General features: G+C 54.0%; 1 protein-coding gene across 11 annotated transcripts in view; it reads right to left on the bottom strand.

Moving 5' to 3' along the window:
* ARAP1 (ArfGAP with RhoGAP domain, ankyrin repeat and PH domain 1) overlaps window positions 1-16486 on the bottom strand; it is a 195015-nt gene that overhangs the window by 56636 nt on the left and 121893 nt on the right. For all 11 annotated transcript variants that reach the window (XM_030556485.1, XM_030556495.1, XM_030556476.1 and 8 more), the window contains 6 exons: window positions 13335-13404; window positions 12275-12395; window positions 11221-11426; window positions 5766-5872; window positions 5447-5646; window positions 4192-4277 (listed from right to left, as the gene is read on the bottom strand). In XM_030556485.1, coding sequence (XP_030412345.1) covers window positions 4192-4277; window positions 5447-5646; window positions 5766-5872; window positions 11221-11426; window positions 12275-12395; window positions 13335-13404 — 790 coding nt within the window. The remainder of the gene's footprint in view (window positions 1-4191; window positions 4278-5446; window positions 5647-5765; window positions 5873-11220; window positions 11427-12274; window positions 12396-13334; window positions 13405-16486) is intronic.

Genomic DNA, 16486 nt, shown 5'->3' with positions numbered 1-16486 from the left:
AAAGGGGGAGAACAGCACCAACCTGCCCGTCATTAACACTCAGTCCAACAGCCCAATGGGCTCACCCAAAGGCACGTGCAAAGCCCGTGTGTTCCCTGAGGCTTTTCCCAAGGGGTGGGCTGAGTGGGGAAGGTTGGGCAAGGGGCCAGGTGCACATGGAACAAAGAGACAGACGGACAGACAAGCAGATGAATCCCAGGAACTCCCACGGCCTGGATTCAACGGGAGATCAGATGACGTGATCTCAGCAGCCCCTTCTGGCTCTGTGGCGTACCAACCTATGAATCGGAGATCAGATACCACGGGGAGGGGCAGCAGTATAAGAACCAGGGGTAGAGGGGAGAGAGCTGGTAACTGAATGCCCCAGCACGGATGTGGGAGTCCCGTTTGCTGTTCATATGTGAAATCCCCCACTGTGTGGTGTCTGCAGACAGACAAGGAGACCAGTTAATCGTCAGGCTGTTCGTTCATCTCCCTGCTCCTTCAGCCAGACTGCAATTGTTCCCTGCCCCGAGGGCCCTGGCTGGCCCAAACACACCTCTCCTATGGATCCCAGTCCAGAGAACACCGCTCAGCCATTGAGCCTATGGTCTGGCAGGGCAGCCAATCCCCCACCCCCTTTCCTGCCGCAGAATAACCTCTGTTGAGCCGCACGGAGGCTTGTCGGCTCCAGCTGCAGGTTACAAAAAGGACACTGACGTTTTAAAGCGATTGCTCCTCATTTTCACCCAGAGCAGCCTCTGCTTGTTGAGTCACACATTTCCTTACTGATGTTCTTCCTCCTGCACTGGTTTGTACATGCTGGTTTGTTATTAAAGGGTTGCTCATGAGTTCCAGGACACACACACTGGTTTGTTATTGTCAGGTTGCAATTAAGTGCTGGGCTGTATCCACTGGTTTGTTATTGTAGGGCTGTTCACAAGCACAGGGCTTCACATACTGGTTTGTTATTGTAGGGTTGCTCCTGAGCACAGGCCAAGGGCACTGCTTTTACTGTTGGTGGTGAACACAAGGAAGAACAAAGATGCAGATTCCAGGAGAGTGCAGCGTGTGTGTGTCTGACTGTCTGCACTGCCCTGGACACAAAATGGCTGCCTGACTCGGCAGTGAACAGAGCCCTTTGTAATTCAACAGGGCAGTGCACAGAAAACGCCATCATCACCACAGCTAAACAGTTCCCAAGAGAGCAAGTATCAGAGCGGGGAGAGGGAAGGGACTAGAAAGTCAGGAGAAGGTCTAAGAAGGAACTGACAGTGGTGGAGGGTCCTGGTCTCTCCCTGGGGGGAGAGGGAGCTGCGGAAGTACGGAGGGGGGTGAGATCTATGGGGGGAACATCCCCATTTTGCTGTCAGCTGATTTCTCTGCACGTCACATGGCGGGGACCATTGGGGGTTAACGTAGCCTTGGAGCAGGAAGAGTAGAAACCTGCCACCCACAGCTAGGGAGAGCAGCTGGAAGCACTTTCAGGATGCAGCCGTGGGAAGCAGGCGCAGGCAGGAGCTGACTCTGGGGCGGGGAGAGGTGTCTGGAACGCAGATGTCGGACACAGCCAGGCTCTGGGTGGACATGGGTCGAGCTGCAAGCAACTTTGGCCACCCTGGTAGCAGATGAATCTCCAGCATGCCACGCTTTGCTTCCAGATCCCATTGTCCTAGAGAAGGGCGGGAAGGCTCAGCCCCTGCCTGGCTGCTCCTTGGCGCGGGCCCTGAGTCTGACTGGACGGCGAGGAGGAGCAGCCTGCCTGGGGCTGGGAGCGCCGGGCTCCTGATGGGGATGACTCAGGCAGGCCGATGACTATCTGGTTTTGCCTCAGAACAGCCAAAGAGGGGACAGTCCCTGTGGTGTGTGATGGAGGCAGAGCCGTGCTGAGGCCTGTGCAGCCAGTGATCTACCTCCCACGAGCAGATGCTAGGTCCAAATGTGAAGAGACGGCAGCTGTCTCAGGCCAAGGTGGGATCCCTGCCAGGTCACAGGTGCAGCGACGGGGAGGATGAGAGGAGACAGACGACCTGCCCCAGAACCTCGATCAGAGGCTGTTGGCGCAGGCATGCTGGCTGACCGTAGGGCGCTCTCGCAGACAGCCAGAGCCCAGGCTATGCAGGGCTTTGCAGAGCCAGGCTCTCCCTTGTGGCTAACACAGCTTCCCAAATGGGCAGCCCTCTGCAACACATTCAGCCGTCACCCCCTCGGCGGGCCAAGGTCACCGTGGTGGGGGGGGCAGATGGGGAAGCGAAATGGCCCCTGCCCCAGATCAGGTGGAGACGCAAGAGGTAGCCAGGGGCGTCTTGGGTGCCAGCACTCTCAGAATGCAGCGCTGGCTCCGTTCGTGTCAGGGAATGTTTATTGAGAGCATCCAGGCGTTAGGTATCGATGGGTGTCTGCGTCCCTCTGCCAGCTCCCTCCACGCTCCTGCCTACTTTGAGTGCACGGTCAGACCCCACCTCCAGATCCATGTGCTGGATGTGTATGGTCTTTTCTGGTGTGCAGAGAGGGTCGGAGGATGTCAGTAACTCACCAGAGGCTTTGGATCTATTGCAAGTGGGATGAGTGAGGTTCTGTGGCCTGCGAAGTGCAGAAGGTCAGACTAGATGATCACTAGGGTCTTTCTCGGCCTAAAGTCTCTGAGTCTAGGGTTTGCAGGGAACACAACGATGGGGCGGCCTGAATCTGATTCAAGAGGGAGGTACAGGAATCCCTTCCTGAACTCACTAAGCACAAGGCTGCCTGCCGAGAGCAAGAGGCAGCCATGTTGTGTCCTGCTCTGTGCAGATTGTCAGAGGAGATGCATATGCACACTGCGCTCTCTCCTGCAGACCTCGGTTTTGTTCTTCCTACTTGCGCTGCACTCTTGATTCACAGTCAGCGCTGATTGAGACAGCAGCCTCCATTCGCTCTTCGCACGTGAAGAATCTCGCTCCCCGCAGTCCCACCCAAGTCTGGCTCTATGGGAGCTGCCTGCCCCCCCCCACCCCCCGTAGTTGGGCAGGGAACTGTAAGTAGAGGCTGATTACGAGAGGTGCACACATCCAGGGAGTGGCTGCAAGGAAGCAGGGAACATCAAGACTCCTTGCCGGGGAGAATCCTGTCCTACTCTGATCACCAGGAGCCCGTCTGAGAGCCAGCAATCTATTCCACACTGGCCACCAAAGAGCTTGGTGATGGGCACAGCATAAAACTTACAGCAGGCCAAGAGCTCAGGCAGCCACACGGGGAAGTGACAGCGCTAAGGGTCTGTCTCCACCGCAGGGAGAGGTGTGACAGCAGCATGCGAACACACCCCTGCGCCAGCAGGTACCAACAGCAGCGAAGCAGCAGCAGCGCAGGGGACCCTGGGCACATGAGGTCCAATGGCTAGCCTGCACTGCCACAGCTTCACTGCTTGTGCCTCAAGCTCCGGCAAAGCGAGCTCGGGAACGTCCACGAAGGCAGCCGTCACACCTCTGATCCAGTGGCGACGTACCCTGAGACGCTGGCCAGCCTCAGCCAGTTCCAGACTGGACCCTAGGAGAGGACGGCCTCTTTCGTCACCTCTGAGCCGGCTCTGCTGCTTGAGAACGTATCCTCGGTATTTCTGCAGGAACAAAACAGCCTCCCACGCCCTCCGGGCTCCGGTTACTCCAGATGCAGTCACCGTGCCTGGATCAGCAGCTTTCCCACTGCTCTCAGTGAAGCTGTTTCTGACTCCTGACAGCTCAGCCTCTCCTCCTTCCAAACAAAGCTGTGCAGGGGCGCTATTAACGCCTTACGTCCCTTTTCCCCACTCCCGAGCTCCTCGGCAATGACTGATCCGCCAGCTCGGCTATCTGCAGCCAGGCACATTCAGGCTCCTGGTCCCGGACACGCTCGCACCCTGAATGGCGGCATCGGGGCAGGTTTATTTCCAGATCCATGGGAGCAATAGGGAATGTTTCCAGAGGGTGGAAGCTACAGAAGCAAAGCTGGTGATTCTACATCACAGCAGCGCCCATCAGGGAATACAGATACCAAGGGGTACGGGAGCTCAGAATCAGCCCGCATGGGTTTGACTGGCAGTTTTGAACTTCCCAGAAGCAGGTACCCAGTCATTCTGGCTCTGTACCGTTTGCCACAAGCCCCGCAAGTGTCTGAATATCAAATAAGGGCTTGATTTCACAGATGGCTACGAAAGTGCCCCCTTTCCAGCAGCCAGCCAATGGGAATCTGCACCGATACCTCAATCAGCTCCTCTGTCCACACCTTTCTGTCCATCTTCAGACTCCGCACTTTGGTGATGCTTGGCCCCAGCCCCCGATGTTCTCCTGTGGGTCAGACAAACAAAAGCAAACATCTCATTAGGGACAGCAGCACAGCCTCATGGACTGAGAGCCAGGAACTCCAGGAGCCAAGCAGTGGCTCTGCTCGGTGGCCTCAGGTTAGTGCTGTAGCCTCTCTGCCTCAGTTTCCCCATCTGCAGAAAGGGATAACGGTATCAGCTAAGGCGAGGTTATCCTGCTAAGTGCCAGGTAAGCATCCCCCCTCCTCATGCCTCCACTTTACCCTGGAGGGTGCCGCTCTAGACAGGAGAACACTTCAGTCTCCCTGGTTTTTCCAACCCATGGCAGTTTTGTAATGCAGACAACTGCCAAAGAATCACAGCTAGTAGAGTTGGAACAAGATCTGCATTGCTGGGTCTTCTCCAGCCCATTGCCTTGGCCGCTGGGAAGTGGACTAATACCGTCCGCTCAGGGCTTGTCTACACTACAGGGTCTCTGCTGGTCAAGCTACTCCTGTACGGCTTTGCCAGCAGAGCCCCCTAGTGGAGAGGCAGCGCATGCAGGAAAAAGGAGTTTGGCTGGCAGAGCTCCGCCAGCTCCTTGACGGACATTAGCGAAGCCAACACAAGCGCTCATCTGCCAGCAGAGCTGTCTCCACCAGGGGAACGGCTGGCACAGCTGTGTTGGTGAAGAGGGTGATTTGTTTCACATTTCTAGCCAACGCAGCTAGGCTGGCAAAACTCAGAAGCCTGGACATGCTTAATGACAAACACTCCTGAAAGGGCCTCTCAGGGCTCTGCTGCAGCTGCCGGGCTGCTCAGTGAAGTCCCGCCCTGGCTTTGGAGCCCCCCGCAGACTGGAACGTGCACTTGGGCAATGAGCAGCCTTGTCTGGACCCGGCTGAAACGGCCCCTGCATGGATCCTGCGTCAGAAGGACTCAGGTCCCTGTTTCTGAGTTAGGAAGAATCTCCCCTTGGAGGAGGCAATTCCACAAGTGTCCACTAGGGGGGTTCCTGCCCCTGCCTCCGAAATGGCTGAGACAGGCACAAGTCTAGGCAATTCCTGAGGAGGGCGAGAAGGATCGGCCCAGTCTGGGGTGACGGAGGAAGAGGCAAAGCCCGGTCCCCTTGCTGAAGCCAGGGGTGCACCATGCTCTACGCTCACTGGTCCATCACCGTCCCCCCAGCTCGCGCCCCCTGGTCTCGGCCCGTACCTGCGCATCTCTTGCAGATGACGACACAAAGGTTGACGGAGGCCCAGTCGGGTTTGGGCGACCCGCAGTCTGCGCAGAACCGGTTTGCCTCCACCGACCAGATCTTCTCCGCGACCTCCGAGTTGGAGAGGGCCTCGGCGATGGACTGCTGCATGGCCTCCACCCACTCATCCTTCTCCTGGTCCGAGTCTGCCGAGAAGCTGAAAGACACCAGAGAGTCGTGTGGGGGAATGGGGTGGCCGGGGGGAGCCCCGTGCTCTACGGCAGGGGAGGGACCAGCACCCATGGGGCACGGCACTTAGACCACCTCCCTCCTCACCTGAAGATCCTGTAAGGCGTCGTCAGATCAAATCCTCTTCTGTCCACGTCCTTCACGTTCCCCACATTCATCTCAATGTAGGTGATTCCGATCCCCTGTCGATAATCCTGACAAGACAAGAACAGCCAGGAAAGGGTTAAAAACCAATAGTATGGGACCCACAAGGTCAGTCCAGAGGCACCTACGGCTGTTCTGCATGTGGGAGTGAAGCCGCCAAGTGAGAAGGGGGCAGCGCACAAACTCCAGCCCTGGGCACCCAGCCTACAGCTGCCAATACCAGCCCTATCGTACCCAGTGCTGGCAGTGCCATGGTCGCTGCTGGGGCCCTCGAGCCCCGGAGGCATGTCGTGGTAACCGGCCTGCACAGGCAGCCTCACTGGGAGCTCAACTGGGGCAAAGTGCATGAAAGTTTCTGAAGGGTCACAGTGACCTGTACCAACAAACGACGATGGGATCAGGTGCAAAAGGGAGCCAGACGGAGCCAATGAGACCACACAATAAAGGCCTCCAGATATAACTCAAGCACTGGGTTAAGATCACACCTGGCAAACCAGAGCAGCGTGGGACTGGAAATCAACGGACCAAAGCAGAACAGCACAGGACCGGAAATCAATGGACCAAGGAAGAGCAGTGCGAGACCGGAAATCAATGGACCAAACCAGAGCAGCGTGGGATGGGATATCAATGAATCAAACCAGAGCAGCGCGGGACCGGAAATCAATGGACCAAAGCAGAGCAGCACGGGACCGGAAATCAATGGACCAAAGCAGAGCAGCGCGGGACCGGAAATCAATGGACCAAAGCAGAGCAGCACGGGACCGGAAATCAATGGACTAGGGAAGAGCAGTGCGGGACGGGAAATCAATGGACCAAAGCAGAGCAGTGCGGGACGGGAAATCAATGGACCAAACCAGAGCAGCGCGGGACCGGAAATCAATGGACCAAACCAGAGCAGCGCAGGACGGGAAATCAATGAATCAAACCAGAGCAGCGCAGGACGGGAAATCAATGAATCAAAACCAGAGCAGCACGGACCGGAAATCAATGGACCAAAGCAGAGCAGCACGGGACCGGAAATCAATGAATCAAACCAGAGCAGCGCGGGACGGGAAATCAATGGACCAAACCAGAGCAGCGCGGGACGGGAAATCAATGAATCAAACCAGAGCAGCGCGGGACGGGAAATCAATGAACCAAACTTGGCGTGTGGGAAACGAGGCCGAATCGGTGTACGATCTAATGAGGGGATGGGCTGTTCCGCCCATCGCTCCCTTCTGGGGTTCTGAAAAGGAAAAGGTGTCGGGGGGCAAATTAGCAGCTGTCTGCCAACGATCACTGGAGTGAGCTTTACCATCATGGCTGCCACTTCCACCATCTCCTGGGACCCCAGGATCCATCACAACACCATGGGGCCGCCTTTGTTGTCCTGATCCCAAGAGATGTCCTGACCACATTGGGCCGAGAGAGGGACCAGCTGAGATCACTACGTCTGCTAGCGCCCCTGAATAGCAAACACGTCCTGGGATATGAGACTTTGTAACGCCCCCCGTCCCTGCCCCCCGGGTGTCCTTTTCCTTCCTCCCCTTATCTCTTCTCTTTCCTATCCCTCTCCTTTTCAGTGCTGTCTGATCAGAGCTGGGCGCAGCCAGCCAAGACTGTATTTTGCAACACAGCTGCAAGCCTGTGACCAGAATGAAGCAGATAAAAGCAGTGCTGTACGCAGCCCAACTCTGGTACGAGTTTGCCAGGTGGGTGATAAGACCAAGACCATGTGCTGGGCCTGCATCCTTCCAGCACTGCGGGTGCAAAAAGTCAGCCCCAGAGACAGACGCTGCATTTTCTCTCTTTGCTGCTCTTTTTCTCTCCCCTTTTGGGTGTGTTTCTCTTGTCTTAGGAGACAGAACTGGACTTTAGCACCAGCACTTTCAGCCCATCTCAGTCGACTTCGGCTCTTTCCCTCCACAAGGACAGATATTACCATCTTTGATACCATCTCAGAAGACTGACAGACAAAGAAGTTTTCCTTCTAGAAACTTTTTGCAGCTCAAGGGCAAGAGAACATGCCGTGGTTAAAAGAAAAGCTCCTTAATATTTTGCATTTCAAATGCTTTAACTGTTTGTTCTTCTTTCCTGTATCTTGAATTAGAGGTTATAAAGGATTTTTAATGGTGTGTTTGCCATAGAACTAAGCATGAAGTCCTTGAGAGATGTCTAATCTCCGGCTTCCGGAGTATGCTCATCAGGTCTCAACTTCGCTGGGTAGGACCCCTGGGCTGCATGGAGGTTTCCCATATACCAAAAGTGGTGTTCTATGGCCAGCTGAGCATGGAAACCTGCTCTAAGGAATGACCCATCCTCAGATATAAAGACACCTTGAAGGCCAACCTGAAAGCATGCAAGATGAATATGAGTGAACACTGCTACAAGAAAGCAAACATCATTCTGGGATGTATTAACAGGAGTGTTGTAAGCAAGACATGAGAAGTAATTCTTCTGCTCTACTCTATGCTGATTAGGCCTCAACTGGAGTATTGTGTCCAGTTCTGGGCGCCACATTTCAGGAAAGATGTGGGCAAACTGGAGAAATTCCAGAGAAAAGCAACAAAAATGATTAAAGGTCTAGAAAACATGACCAATGAGGGACGATTGAAAAAAACTGGGTTTGTTTAGTCTTGAGACGAGACTAGGGGCAGGGGGGGACATGATAATGTAAAAGGTTGTTACAAGAAGAGAGAGGAAAAATTGTTCTCCTTAACCTCTGCGGATAGGACAAGAAGCAATGGGCTTAAATTGCAGCAAGGGAGGTTTAGGTTGGAGATTAGGAAGAACTTCCTAACTGTTAGGGTGGTTAAGCACTGGAATAAATTGCCTAGGGAGGTTGTGGAATCTCCGTCATTGGAGATTTTTAAGAGCAGGTTAGACAAACACCTGTCAGGGGTTGTCTAGATAATACTAACCCTGCCTCAGTGCAGGGGACTGGACTAGACGACCTCTCGAGGTCCCTTCCAGTTCTATGATTCTAAGACAGAGGTTAAAACCTGGGATCTCGTTGCACTGGACAGACCCAGATGGCGAGGTCTGTGCCATGAAGCCGTGTCCACTTTTCAGGAGAGGCATGTGAGGTCTTTGTAGGACAAGAGTCTGTGCCAGGGTTTAAAGAGACCACAGTCTGCAGAGTTCCTTCAAGTTGTGTTGCAGACAACTCTCCACTCCTGGTGAGACAGGGCAGAGGGACGCAAGGCTAGGGCACATCGGGGGGCACCGCTTCGCACTCCCACCTCCAGCACAACTCGCACCGGGGTCCTGTGCCCCTGTTATCTAGCAGCTCTGTGTTCTTGCCCAGCCTGTCAGACTCACAAAAGACCTTTTTCACCCACCAGCCTCTGCTTGAGCCAAAACCGATCAGAAGAAAGACTTACAAAAAGCAATGAAAAGGCAGTGGGAGATACACTTAAACCCCTGGGATAAGGAGGACAGGATTAAGGGAACTCCCCTAGCCTCATTTGCATCAAAGATGGGACAAGGAGGCGTCTCTATTAGCATTCAGAATGGAGAACAGAGATTCCAAGGCAAGAACCGCACAGAACTCTGGGACCAGAAAAGCAGGGAAGCAGTGCATGATGGGGGATCTCTGCTCCAGCTGTTAATGAGCCGACTCCTGCACACACCCAGCTCAGCAGTTACCAGACTAGTTCTAGTAATAAATCCTTTATTGGTATCCAAAATAGGGAAGCTGCCTAATTGCATTGTGAACTCCCTCCAAGGAACACCGCCCAAAGCCAGGAATGATCGGCTCCCATGCTCTAGCCTGAACAAAACTTTGGTATCTCCCTTGTTTACACAGAAACAGATCTACTGTTCTCCCTTGAACGATTGCTGTTTCTCTACAAACCCCCCTACCCATGCTCAGGAAAGTGTTCTGATGCCTGGATCCAAAATCTGCATCAGTTCCACTGGGACTTCATCTTCTCCTGACTGATCATGCTGGGGGCTCTGCTAGTCTCCAGCACTCTGGATCCTCAGCTATCACCACCACCGGGGACCCCCAGTTGATTCTAGCTTCACAGAGTGGTGAGAATCCAGCTCTCACTCTAGGTACAGCCTTCTGACCCTGACTTGTGAGATTAGTTACAGTTTTCTAAACATGACTTTTATAATCAAGTTTAAGTAGATTTAATATTATAACTGTTTTGTTTGCTTGGCTTCCCTATGGTTATTACCTGGCAATAAATAACTTTCATGGTTAAGCTGGTTGCTTCTCTCCCCCCACCCGCGTCCTCCCTGTAGGTGTTTTTTGGTTTCCTCGTTCACTCTGCAGCAACGCTTCTTGTACCTAGGCTAAAAGATCCCTGCAGCGCCCAAAAATCCTGTGGGGTTTGCTCATCAAGTGGGTCACTACCAGACAATTGTAAGATGAAAGTTACTGAACCTGGGACATATGAGGGTGGCAGCTAGGAAGTGCTGCTCGATCCAGCCTGTTCGGGCGTACTGTATTCCAGTGCGGTGCATGTGGCATATGAGGGTTACAGCTTGGAGGTGCTGTTCGACCCAGCCTGCTAAATCCAGGGACATATAAGGGGTCAGCTTGGGCGTGCTGATTAACCTGGTCCTCTCAGACATGCTCTGTTAACGTGTGTGTTCGTCTGATTCTGGGGCTGGAAGAACCCAGCCCTGGGGAATCTAGGTCCTGCAGGGTAGCTCCACGGGGAGGGGACTTGCAGCAGGGGGAAGTAGAGTTCCGTATGAGAACACAAGTGACACAAGCAGAACAGTGATAGAATTTTGGACACCCCGCTCCCCTCCTGAGGAGTAACCCAAGTAAACGAGCGTACCCCAAAGTAACGGGCAAAGCTGGTAACAACTCTCTGCACTGTGGGACTAAACTCCTGGTCTGATCCCCACTTCCCAATACCTCCTTGGAGGGCGGATGGGACTACAGGGGTCAAAGGGCTGGATCGGAGAGCTGGGTTCATTTCCTGCTCTGCCCTGACTCCCTGCGGGACCTCGGGCACAGCCCTTCATCTACCCGCTGCCTCCACTGCCTATGTGTAAAATGAGCCGTCCGCCCCCCCCCCCACGCTTTGCCTGCCTTGTCCAGTTTGAGCGTGTAGTGTTGAAGCCTGTGAATGCGCAGCTCCCAGCACAATGGGGACCCAGTGTTGGCACTAGCTGCTCCCGCTCCTACGACTCATAATAACCTTGCTCACAAACTCTCTTGGCGGCCCCAGGGAAAGGGCCCAGAGGGAGCAGACTCAGGGGAGGAGGGCGGGAGCAGGCAAGGAGTGAAGTGGGGATGGCTTAAAGGAAAGAGGGGGGAAGTGGGAGGGGGAGGAGAAAGACAGGCGTGAGAAGCAATTTGAGTTGGGCCGTGACCCCACCCCCCCGTCCCTTGGTAGGGGTCTGAGCTGTTGCATTTCAATACCCCTGGAAGGAGACAGCCTCCGTGGATACAGACCTCGGCATTCTTGTACAGGAAAACCTTCTCTCCAGCCACCACCACATACAGCTTGTTCTTAAAGCCCCGCAGCTCCAGCAGCCCGCACTTGTCCACTGAGTCCAGGGCGCCAGTTGGAGGCTGGAGCAGGGATATCCTGTTCAAGCCCTTGAACTTCCGCTCGTCCACCATCTGCTGGAGGGTCCTCATCCACTCGTTACGATCCGCTGCAGGGCAGACAGGGCTCGGGGTCAGCTGGGAGCCGGGCCTGCCATCAGGCCCGAGGAAGTGCTCCAAAGCTGGTGCGCACATTGGGCAAAGTGGGCAGAGTCCCGCCCCCGCTCACTGGGGACACATACGGGGGTGCCGGGGCGCAAGAGCATGGATTTCCAGCTTGGCACTTTGTTCTGCAGGGCAGCAAGGGCTGGCCACATAGAGAGGCAGTGGCCTCGACCCGCCAGGCAGGGAGTGCCCCTCCAGCGCTCCTCGCTGCTCAGGTGCTCAGCAGGAAGCTGCCCCCTCCCCCAGCTCTTCTGGGGGGCCAGGCAGAGGGAAAGAGAGGGAAATTCAGTCACTGCCCCCAAAGCTCTTAGCTGCTTTGGATGTTGGTCTGGACTGAGAGTGACTTGCTGGAAGAAGCCGGAGACAAAGCTCAGCTACAGGAGGGCAAAGGAGTGGGGAGGGCATGGTGCCATCCTCGGGGTATGATCATCAGGAGGGAGAGGGATTACTGAGGTGGGGGGCGGAGGGGTCAATGGGCAATAACCAGGAACAATGGGACAGGAGTGAGTAAAGAGAAATGACAGCTGACTCCTGGGAACTCTCTCCTGCCAGCAGGCTGTGGAATGGTCTCCCCACAGGGCTGGGGGGAATCGTCTGTCCCTGGGGACACCAGCCTGAGCAACATACAAGGGAACAGAGGGACTGAGAGCGCCCACATCTCTGACCCATCACCAGCGTAGGGGGTTCAGCTCCCCAAAGCAGGCAGGAGAAACAGGAACAGCTGCTTCCCTATTCTCTGCTTCCTTCTCCCCACCCTGCACGTGCCAGCCCTGGAGAAACCCGTGCCACTCACCATCACTCTCAGCCCGGAAGGCGAAGGTCCTGCTGTTAGTGATCACCTCGAATTTCTGGTCCCCGATGCTGGCCACGCGGACTATTGAGGTCACTGGAATGAAGCGCTTGGAGTATGTGTCCTGCAGCAGAGAGTCACACAGGTCACAACCACACCCCCAGTGACGCAGCAGGCAGGTAACAGACCCAAGGAACCACCCATGTGCTAACACTACCTGAGGCTGAGAGCCCCATCACTGTCAGGACATGCCACCATCAGCTCTACCCATAGTCAGGAGAGACCCCACAGCACCGTCACTCCAGCAGAGGGGTCAGCCCCATTCTTTTAACCTCAGTCCCTCTTGGACATGGTATCCTTACCCACTCCCTGTACTAAAGCAATGCCCAGCATTCCTGGGCGCTGTTAAAAACTTCTACTGCCTTCCACCCCAGAGGTGGCTGCATTCCACACCAACTCTGGCAGTAAGTGGAACCTTCCATGACCACAAGCAGATGAAAATCCCTCGTCTGAAAGGCTGTGCCAATCCTGGGCTGACTCAGAGACAAGCACTACTCTTCACATCACGCTGGACCTGTTGGGGGGAGGGCGGGCGGGCTCCCTTCCCCCTTCCTGACCAGGCTTAGTGCTGTTTAGCTTGGGAGCTCTAGTGCACAGCCCAACTGTGTCATGCAAGTTATTGTCACTCTGTTCTGGTTTCTGGAAAGCAGAGGGGAACCCGAACCTGAAGAGCACGTCCCCATCCCTGGGGGAAGCTCCAAACTACACGGCAATCCCACCCTGGGTGGCAGATTTCAAAGACAAGCCATCTAGATTAGGTACCTACACAGCCTCACAACTGCAGTATCTGAGCACTGCACAACCTTTCATGCATTTCTCCTTCACATGGCAGAGGGGCTGGTATTCCCATTGTACAGACAGGGAACTGAGGCCCAGAAAGGCTAAGTGATTGGTTCATGGTCACACAGAAAGTCTGTGACAGAGCAGGGCATTGAACTCAGAGCTCTCAAGGGCCAGGCTAGCGCCCTCCCTACCCACTGGCCCAACCTGCCTCCCCACTCACCTTTTCGCTGTCAAAATAGCGGAGGTAGTCGGCATCTAGCTTCACCCAGCGCCTCTGGTAGATGTATGAGCTGTAACGGGATGGGAGCGGCTGGTTAGCCTTGGCAAGCTAGCAGTGCCGGCGGGAAATGCAGGGGCTCCTGACTGCTCCCTTAGTGAGCCAAGCTCAAGGAGGTAAGAGCATGTACTCTTGAGAAATGAGCACTGGGGTATTTCTGCTTCGGAGCTAATCTGCCCCACAGGACTTGCACCGCACCCAGCTGGACGGCACAGGAAGGGTGGGCTAGATGGATACAGTCCAACAGAGACACAATGTATAGACACGCACAGACATGCTTTTCCTCTTGATAGCATAGACCCCTTCTCACCTGCCCCCGTCTAGCTGTTTAAACGCAGGCTGGTATCTCACAAGCAGGAGGACACACTCGAGAAGGGGTATGCAGGAGGCCTGAGCAGTAGTGGATCAGTGCAGGGGTTGGGAGGTGCCCCCCTGGGACGAGTAGACACGCAGCCTGGATTGTCTCTATAGGGCAGCAAGACTCAGACTGAGGCTTGGGGGCTGCAAGCAGCTCTTCAATGTGTCGTCCGTGCACTGGGGAACCAGGGGAAGCCAGGGACCCATGCGCCCCCCCCCCCCATTTTTTCCATATGTGCTGTGGGAAAGATCAGAGAGGCGACACGTGGGTGGGGCACGTGGGGTCACGTGCTCCCCAGAACGTGGCCAGCAGCAGCCTTTCGGCACTGGGAGGATGGTGCTAGGCCATCAGAGCTCACCCCTTCTCCCCCCATGATTGGAAGAAGCTCCAATCCCCTCCAGGAGGCTAAAGCCTCCAGGCCGCTGCTGGCCACTAACACAGTCCAGCCGCCTCCTGTCCCTCCGGCTGCAGCGCAGGCAGGAAGGGGTTCAGCCCTAAAGAAGCCTTGTGCGAACCTGACTGCAGGGGTTTCTGCAGCTGGCCAGAGGAGGCTCAGCAGGATAGGACGCCCCCTGCAGGAGGAGCAGCGCCACATGTGGCTGCTGCCTTGGGCACAAAGCCTAAGGGACAAAGCAGTCCCTGGGGCCAGGACCCAGACCAAGCGGAGGGGGACGTGGGGGGTGAAAAGGGTGCTGCTGCAGATCCTGAGAGTTCGGGATGGGAATGGGCTGGAAATCTCCTCCTCCCCCCAGCAATGTTGAGAACTAAAGTTGTCTTTTTTTTTTTTTAATCTGTCTGTACTATAATTACACCTTCTATGCTATAATGTGGCTACACTGTGTATTCTGGCTATTTAGGTGACAGCTGTACTCTGCAGGATAGTTAAGAATTATTTTAATTCCTCCACCACCTTGGTCCTGCCCCCACCCCCGCACCCCGCCCCACTTCTACAAAGGCTCCGGGGCCCTTGCTCCTGCGTCTCTTTGCAGCACATGATAGTAGAACACGGCGTGATTGAATTATTAACCAATCAACGTTATTAACCAATCAGGATGCTTTTACTATGTCATTAGCCCACTGTGCTTGATAAAATACTACTTGGCCAATCAGCTTGCTGGGAGAATAATACAGAGAGATATACACACTACATATTTCCCATCATACTGTTTAAATCCGACTATATAGTACTAGAGTAAATGAAACAATGAATTCACATGACTGTTTTGGGTAATGCTGATCGCTAATTTGGCTCCTGAACCACTGAGCTCTGAGTACAGTAACTCCTCACATAATATTGCCGTTCTGTTCCTGAAAAATGCTGCTTTAAGCAAAACGATGTTAAGTGAATCCAATTTCCCCATAAGAATTAATGTAAATGGGGGGGTTAGGTTCCAGGGAAAAAAATTTGCCAGACAAAAGACTATATTATATATATATACACACACACAGAGTATATGTTTTAAACAAACAATTTATACTGGTACACAGTGATGATGATTGTGAAGCTTGGTTGAGGTGGTGGAGTCAGAGGGTGGGATGATGAAGTTCAATAAAGATAAATGCAAAGTGCTCCACCTAGGAAGGAACAATCCATTTCACACATACAGAATGGGAAGAGACTGTCTAGGAAGGAGTATGGCAGAAAGAGATCTAGGGGTCATAGTAGACCACAAGCTTAATATGAGTCAACAGTGTGACACTGTTGCAAAAAAAGCAAACGTGATTCTGGGATGCATTAACAGGTGTGTTGTAAACAAGACACGAGAAGTCATTCTTCCGCTTTACTCTGCGCTGGTTAGGCCTCAGCTGGAGTATTGTGTCCAGTTCTGGGCACCGCATTTCAAGAAAGATGTGGAGAAATTGGAGAGGGTCCAGAGAAGAGCAACAAGAATGATTAAAGGTCCTGAGAACATGACCTATGAAGGAAGGCTGAAGGAATTGGGTTTGTTTAGTTTGGAAAAGAGAAGACTGAGAGGGGACATGATAGCAGTTTTCAGGTATCTAAAAGGGTGTCATCAGGAGGAGGGAGAAAACTTGTTCACCTTAGCCTCCAATGGTAGAACAAGAAGCAATGGGCTTAAACTGCAGCAAGGGAGATTTAGGTTGGACATTAGGAAAAAGTTCCTAACTGTCAGGGTAGTTAAACACTGGAATAGATTGCCTAGGGAAGTTGTGGAATCTCCATCTCTGGAGATATTTAAGAGTAGGTTAGATAAATGTCTATTAGGGATGGTCTAGACAGTATTTGGTCCTGCCATGAGGGCAGGGGACTGGACTCGATGACCTCTCGAGGTCCCTTCCAGTCCTAGAGTCTATGAGTCTATGTTTCCCAGGGAATGCCTTACTGCTAAATGATCAATTAGCTCTCGGCTGAGCCCTCAGGGGTTAACACGCTGTTGTTAATGTAGCCTCACACGCGACAAGGCAGCATGAATGGAAGGAGGAGACACAGCTTGGCAGAGAGAGAGACAGAGACACACACTGTGTGTGAGAGAGAGCGCTGTGCATTGCCCCTTTAAGTACGCTGACCCCACTCTACGTACATTGCCTTTTTAAGTAGATCAGCAAATTGAGACAGCAGCTGCTGCCAGCAAGCTCCCTCCATCCTGAGCTCTGTCGTGTCCTCCCCTCTCTATAGAGGTGGGGTAAGTGGGGTGCAGGAGCGGGGGGAGGGGGACATCCTGACCTTAGCCCCCCTTGCCCCCAACTCCCTGCACAGCAAGCAAGAGGCTCCAAG

Source organism: Gopherus evgoodei, chromosome 1 (genome assembly GCF_007399415.2).
Source record: "Gopherus evgoodei ecotype Sinaloan lineage chromosome 1, rGopEvg1_v1.p, whole genome shotgun sequence".
Lineage (NCBI taxonomy): Eukaryota > Metazoa > Chordata > Testudines > Testudinidae > Gopherus > Gopherus evgoodei.
The sequence above is the reverse complement of the archived record's forward strand: the minus strand, read 5'-3'. Positions and strand labels throughout refer to the sequence as shown.